Here is a 7838-nt window from a genome sequence, read left to right on the forward strand (position 1 = left end):
CTAAACATACTATATTCAGTGACAACGCCACTACCTTCCATACTACAAACAAGGAACTCATTTTCCTTTGGAATACATTGACGACGCGATTCCATTCTCACACTGATATAAAGTGGAAGTTTATTGAGCCACGGACAACTTAGAGGGGAGCATGGTGTGAGTTCTAACCTAACGATGCCTCCGAAAATCCTTTGGTCGCTCATTACTACATGAGGACGCCTTAACTACGGTATTAGTGGGAATAGAAGCCTCACTATACAGTAGACCTTTGATTTATGAGCATGGTGAGAATGATACAGAGAAAGCGTTGACCCCAGCTCACTTCCTAACTGGTCGAAAGTTGACCACTGTCCCATCCGGACCTGAGTCTAGAACTAACAAGCTCACAAATATTTACAGGCAACAGCAAGACCTACTGGATACATTTTAGAAAAGATGATCCAAAGAATATCTGTTGGAGTTACGTACATATCATCAATACGAAATGTAACGAAATCACAACGAGTACGAATAGGAGACTTAGTCCTATTACAAGAAGATCTAGGACCACGACAAATGTGCAAGAAAGCTCTCGTGGTGAAATTAATCGATGGGCAGGACGGAAGAATTCGTAACTGCATCCTTAGTGTTAAAGGAAAAGAGATTACCCGTCGCATTCAACTGTCCATACCTCTGAAGGTTGACCAGGGTGGGAAGGATTTATTAAAGGATTTATTAAAAATAATTTAACTAAATTATAATGAGGTTCAGTATAATTTTAATAGAAATAAAAGAATTGTAAAATCTCACCTGCATATTTGAAGCAAAAAATGGGATAAAATACATCAGACACATGTAAATGATTTAAAAATAATTTATGAATATTCTGCTCACACTAAGTCTACTTAAAAAAACCAATTACATCACTAAAAGATTTAAAGAAGTAAGCCAGGTTAAATAAAACATTCGTACTTTTCTACACTGTATTAGCAATCTGACTGAAAATTTCCTGACTTTTAAAACAATTGATTGCTTATGCGTTTGAGATGCATGCTCATTAAATTCACTTTATCTCAAATTGCCACTCAAATACATTTTTAATATTTTTAAAATGATTTTATGAAAAAAAGAGAGTTTAGTTGTTGTTGTTTTCCCCGGGTAAATATTAAATGTATATATACTCTTTTGAAACTGCATGTGTTAAATGATTTTTTGAAGATGGTAAAGTTATTTTCGCTTCTTCAGAAGTTCCGTCTCAAAAACTGAATTCAGTGAAATTGGAATCTTCCTTAATGCTTGTATTAAACTGAATTCTTGCTATTCATAATTTATGCTCACAAAAAAAATATGCTTTGAAGCTTCATTTTCCATGCAAGTACATCAGGTGTCAAAAGAGTGAGATGATGCATTACAGGTAGATTTTTGTTCTATATCTGTTTAGAAACTGAAATTGTATGTCAAAATTAAATGGAATGAATTCATTTTAATACCTCCGAATTATGTTGAGAACCCAGATAATTGATTTTGATGATGACTTTCGTGAATATTTATATCAAAGAATCGATGGTATGTTTGGAATGGTTGTTTGAGGAATTTCGTGCTTTGAAAGTGAATAAGCAATCAGTTAATAAGGTGTTAATTTGGCTCATTAGCAAAGGCAGTAATTGTATTCTGCATTGAAATGCTACATTACATTGAAGAGCCCGACGCCTTTCTTCCTCTGGGATATTTTCAATGCCAATACAACAACCTCCGTTGCACAAGAGTACTTGAGTCATTTTTGCTCCTTATTCTTCTAATTAGGAAATAATTTTTTTATTTACTTTTTTTATTAGAAATAAAAGGCAAACCCGATTCTAAACAGGAATAATTTCCAGGAAAAAATTATTATTATTCAGCACTAATTTTTGAAATTAAATAAAATATTAGGATAGAATTTATTTTGAATACCCATTTGCATGAAATTCTATTTACCAAACATATGAAAAAACATACGAACATTTTTGTAATCCAATTAAAATACTGAATCTCATTTTGAAGACATTATTTTGCGTATTTAAAGTTCTGAAAGCTATTTATTAAAAATGAATAAACAATGATTAAAAAAGTGAAAATTAAAATGGGGTTTATTATTATTCTCTCAGAAATATATATGATCTTACCTGCATATCGAACGATAAAAATGGATTATGATTCTTGAGATAGAGGAAATTCATTAAAAATAATGATAAAAAGTAATGGATGAAGATTACGGGCAACAATAAAATTACTTAAGTCAGAATAACACCACTAAAAACTTTTTGAAGAAAGTCAAAATAAATGTTTTCATTATGTTAGGTTACATTGTATTGGCATTCTGACTAAACATTTCCTGCCTTTAATATTAATTGGTTGATTGTTTGTTTTTTGAGATCCATACTTACTCACTCAGATTTTTCGAAAATTGCCTTCAGATACCTTTTTCATTATTTTTAAAAGAAATTTATGAAGAAAAGAGAACCAGGTTGCTGTTTTCTTCTGGGGAAACTGAAATGTCTTAAGAATGGTTTATAAACTGGACATGTCAATGGAATTTTTTTAACGTTAACATTGTTTTAGCTTCTTTAGATATTATTTTGCCACAAAATTTATGTTCTATGAGATTATAATTCACATGATCTCTGGTTTTAAGATTCCTTTTTGATATTCACAATTTATGCATATAAAAAAAATAAAATTTGAGTTTTCAATTTTCTTGCAAGTATTGAAGACATCGACAAGGTAAAAAAAATACATTACTAGCTGAACTTTTGTTGTATTTATTTTGGTTCAGAAGTCATTCATAATTAGTTGCATGTTTGTATCATGTAAGAATTCACACAATGTTAAGGTCTCATACTATTGAGATGAATAAATTCCACACCATAATTGGGACGATTAGTATTGTTTCCCTCTTTGTATTGCCCATTTTTCCTTAGTTGATGAATCTCATCCCCAGCTTTTATCCGTTTAGACGCATGAATGCCAGAAACTGTATCAGTCAGGTGAAAAAGGCTTAATTCCTTTCAGTAGATCCGAATTGTGTTGAGATCCCACTGAATTGATTTTGACGATGAATTTTGCGATTACTTATATCAAGGAATTGATGGTATGATTGGAATGGATGTTTGAAGAACTTCGGGCTTTGAGAAAGAATAAGCAATGAATTAATAAGATGTGTCTCCTGATTGGCAAAGGCCGTAATTTTATTCTACATTGAAATGTTATAATAAGATGAAGAAAAATCTGAGGCCTTTTTTGCTTTATCTTTATTTTTCCTTTCAGAATGTTTCATGTTGAAAAGGGAAGGGAATCCAGATTTAAATAGGAAAAAAATCGCTCATATTCATTATTAATTTTTGAAATTCAATAAAATATTAGGCTACAAAATCGAAGAAATAAAAGGATTATTGTTCAGCGATGAAATCGGAGTACTTTGAATTTGTGAATAAGTGTCTAAATGCTGAATTTCCGATTTGAAAACGGTTAGCATTGCAAAAATGCGAATTAAATGCATTTTTCTAAAATACTTTTTTCTTATACATCCATTCTCAATATAAGTTTTCCAAAAATTGATGAATTACATTTTCATGCACTTATGGAGAGTTGAATGATATATGAATTCTTTCAGTCATGGAAAGCGGATAACTAAGGATTAATAAATCGAGGGGTTTATGTTCATATTAATTGTATAAGAGAGCCATTATAATTTGAGATATAATCTTGCGCTTCTCTCGTTTAATATCAATTGCTCATTCACTGCTTGATGGTAAATGCATGAATTTCTAAAGTTATTTTATCTACTTACTAAATTAGTACAAAGAATATTTTTTTAAAAAAAATTTAGAAAGAAAAGAAAAAAAGTAGAAAGAATGATAAAGATTTTTATATGGGATTTAAAATGCTAATTTAAAATGGTGATGACTTATTAACAATTGGCTATTGATTTTATGGGTATTTAATATCAAATCTCAAATTAAAAAAAATAACCATGAGTATTTTAAGCTTTTTTTTAAAATTCTATATGGATAGTTTTTACTATGAAGAAAGGCGAAATGAGTAGAAATATGTTCGATAAGTCGACAGTACTCGATGAGTCAAAATATTTCTTAATAATCATAAAATTCTTCGTAACTGCTTACGAACTCTGCTTTAAACTGAAGCTGAAGGTCAGTAGAACGGGTACTAATTTTCGTTAATCCTCGAATTTCAGGTTTTATGTAACGAAAAATAATCTGTTCTAAGATATTATCTAGCTTGCAAGAAAAGCAGATAGAAAAGTGATTTAACCTTGTTTGAAAATTTAGTTTTAGAGTGGATATTTTTTATTGAGTGAGGCGTTCAGAAAGACACCCATGTTTTATCCATTACCCAGACACCTAAGGTGTTGGATGTCTTGAATATTGTCAGTTATCTGTAACTGATGTCTTCCATCCAATTATGGATAAATACCTGAACCTATTATTGACAACACTGTCGGTTTTCCGATTTTTCTGTTATTTTCAAAAAGTGACAGCAGTATTTCGTTTATGAATGTAAAATATAAACAATAAGTCTATAAACACTTTTATCGTGTTAATAAAACTGCTGCTGACACTCAGAATTGTCGTTTGAAATAGGACGGAGTATTAAAATGAGTAAAAAAATTGCTTGAACCTGATAAAAATACAAGGACAAGGTAAAATAGGCTAATTTTTGTACACGTTTTCAGTTTAAATTAAAAATTGGCGGGAATCGGTATTTCATTATTCGATCTTTAAAATGTTTACAATTTTCAAAATTCTAAGTGAACATAAAAATTTATTAAATAAAATTAAAGTTACAATTGTCTATAATTGGTGCCATATCACTAATATGCGCCTTTGGCTTTGTTCATTCAATATATAAAATATAATATTAAGATTGTATAAAGGTCTGTGTCACGTGTTCCTGTTTTCTAATAAATAATCAGAAAAATACGCCATATAAAATGGCTGAAGAATATTTAAATTCAATACTTGCAAAGAATCGGAATTTTTAGTTTTTTCCTTTGTACAATATAGCAAATGAACATTCTTAACCCGGTAAATATAGATAAACATTTATTAAGAAAAATTTATAAATATGTCTAATTGTTGATTAATTATAAAAATTAAAGAAATTTATTTTTATTTTAAAATAACTGAAATCCCAATTTGGTCAGAGGTTTATCAAAATCCAAAAGTATGTTTAGAAAGTTTTAAAACAGAAATAATCGCAACACTTTTCCTGATTTTGAAATGCAATTTAAACTTGCATATTACCTATTTAACAAGAATAACATTTTAAAATCATTTTTTATCACATGCTTGTCTTGAATTTTTAAGAAATTACAATACTTTATGCGGGCAGTACTTGTGCTCGTGTATCCCTTCAGTTTTTTATTATTATTATTATCAGAATACGATGGTAGGTACGCACTTGTAGAATGAAGATCAAATTAATGATTATTATATCATCTTTATTTTTAGATGTAGAAGAGATATCTATCCAAATCTGCAATAAAGTTTTTTTCTTTCCTCATTATTTTTCAGACAAATTTTCCCTTACGAAGCGAGAAGAGATGCTCTGTAATCTGATAGATGCTTTTGATTATGTAACATAACTGTACACATGAATTGCAATAATTTTTTTTATTTATTTTTTTTATGTTAAAATCCTATCACAGGGCGAGCAATTACTTGAATATAAAGCACTAATCACGAAAAAAAACAAACAGTGTTTCTAGTTTTCCTCTTCTATTTCAAATGATCCTCTTGATGTTTCTCTTTCATGTGAGCATTAAGTTGATATTTTGCTTTAAAGGATGAAGAGCAAATATGACATTTGTAAGGTCTTGTTCCGGAATGAGTCTTCATGTGTCTTTTGAGATTGGTCGTAGAACAGCAGTTTTTATTACACTCTTGACATCGATAAGGATTCTGCACTTTATGTACGTTCATATGGGTAGATAGGCCATTTTTAGTTTTAAACTTCGTAGCGCATACAGAACATTTGTAATGCTTTTCATTCGAATGACTGGCCATGTGTCTTTCAAGATCTTGTCTAGTGGTACAACTCTTTTTACACAATTCACACCTGAAAGGATTTTGCTTATTATGTATGCTCATGTGGGCCTGAAGACTACATTTATATTTAAAAGCCACAGTGCAAAAACTGCATTTATAACGCCTTTCGTTGGAATGTTTGTTCATGTGGATCAGGTAATTGGATTTAGATGTACACTGCCTATCACATACCGCGCATTTGAAAGGATTATTCTCATTGTGTACTTTCTTATGACGACAAAATGCTGATCTAGCTTTGAAGGTTCGAAGGCAAATATCGCATATGTACAGTTTCTGATGAAAATCGATTGGCTGGTTTTCTTCGATTTTAGGTTCGTTCCTAGATCCTTCATCGCTACGCACGTTTTCACACTGCCCAGCAATTAATTCTTGCACTGGATTTTTTGATGGGTCAAGCAATGATATTTTATCTGTAACTTTGAAGGCTATGTTGAAGTACTTTGAGCATTTAGTACAGCGGAATGGGGAATTTAATGAAAACACCCATTCAAAAGATTTTGATTTATTTTCACTGGCATATCTATTTTCTTTGCAATCATCACAAATGTATGTCGCATTTTTCTCCATATCCAGCTTGCAATTAAATTTCAAAATTACTGAATGGAAACAAATAAAGCACTTTCGGTGTAGGAAAGAGGGCATATTAAAATCTCAAATGGGTCAGTCTTCATAATTTCGGTTACAGCTGTAAATAAAAATAAAATTTTAATATTATTCTCTAGAATCCATTCTCTAGAATCCATATAGAAATAAATCCATTATTTATTTAAATTAGCTAGACAAATGAAACACAGAATAAAAATCATATATTGTATAAAAAACAGCGAAGTTTTACAAAATGTTAAAATGTACTTGCTGTTGAGAAACTGCAAATGAAAAGTGAGCTTGTAAAGATTACTTTTTAAATTAATAAAATAATTATTTCAGGAAAGGAGTCTGAACTTAATTAAACTAATAAAATGTTTCAATTATATTTTTACTCTTTTGAATTTATTACTTTCTCAATTAATTCAATATTTCTTAGAATAATTCCCAACAGAAAGCGGTTTTCGTAATAAAGGGATTATTATTATTAATAGTATAATCGTAAAACTTAGTTTAATTTTGATAGGAATGAAAATATAAAAAATATGACAGATTATTAAAATATAGTTATTACTACATTATGTTGGTTTCTTATATTTATTACATCATTCAAAATATCTATATTCGGATTAGGATATTATTGAAACCACTATTTCTGCTTTATTCGGCACAAATTAAGCAAAATTAAATACTCTATTAGCGAAATTTCAATTTGCAGATATAGGGAAGCCACATGGTTGCAGTAAGCAAACAATTCTGTATAATTACTTTTAGCTAGAGTAGCATCTCCTTTTTATTGTTGTTATTCTAAAACTAATTTCTTACTTGTAACATACTTGGTACGTTGTGTTGAAAATGCGAGGTTGGTTTTAAGATTATTTTACGGTGATTTTTTTTGTGCATCTTTCAAGTTTAGAGAAGGTTTTATTTTTTGTTTCTCCTCCTCTTTCTACTCTGCTCAGTTCAATTTGTCCGAGGTAAGATTGTTCCTTTATATTTTGTGGATTTTTTTTCATTGGAAGCTGAATCACACATTTGTGTCAGTGTCAGACTTCAGTGATGAGTTCTTTCAACTGAATACTGAATCTTTCTCCTTCAACACGATGCTTCAAATTACTGATTTTTATTTTTTGAATGAAAAACCTGCCAAGGACCTTGTGCTAAATTCAG

At 30.1% G+C, this 7838-nt stretch overlaps 1 protein-coding gene across 1 annotated transcript; it reads right to left on the reverse strand.

Annotated features, from left to right (window-relative positions):
* Positions 1–5753: 5753 nt before the first annotated feature.
* Positions 5754–6650, reverse strand: LOC129975279 (gastrula zinc finger protein XlCGF7.1-like). Its single transcript, XM_056088333.1, has one exon. It carries the CDS (start codon positions 6648–6650, stop codon positions 5754–5756), a length of 897 nt encoding a protein of 298 aa, XP_055944308.1.
* Between the last annotated feature and the right edge of the window lie 1188 nt (positions 6651–7838).

The sequence above is a fragment of the Argiope bruennichi genome, chromosome 7, assembly GCF_947563725.1.
Source record: "Argiope bruennichi chromosome 7, qqArgBrue1.1, whole genome shotgun sequence".
Lineage (NCBI taxonomy): Eukaryota > Metazoa > Arthropoda > Arachnida > Araneae > Araneidae > Argiope > Argiope bruennichi.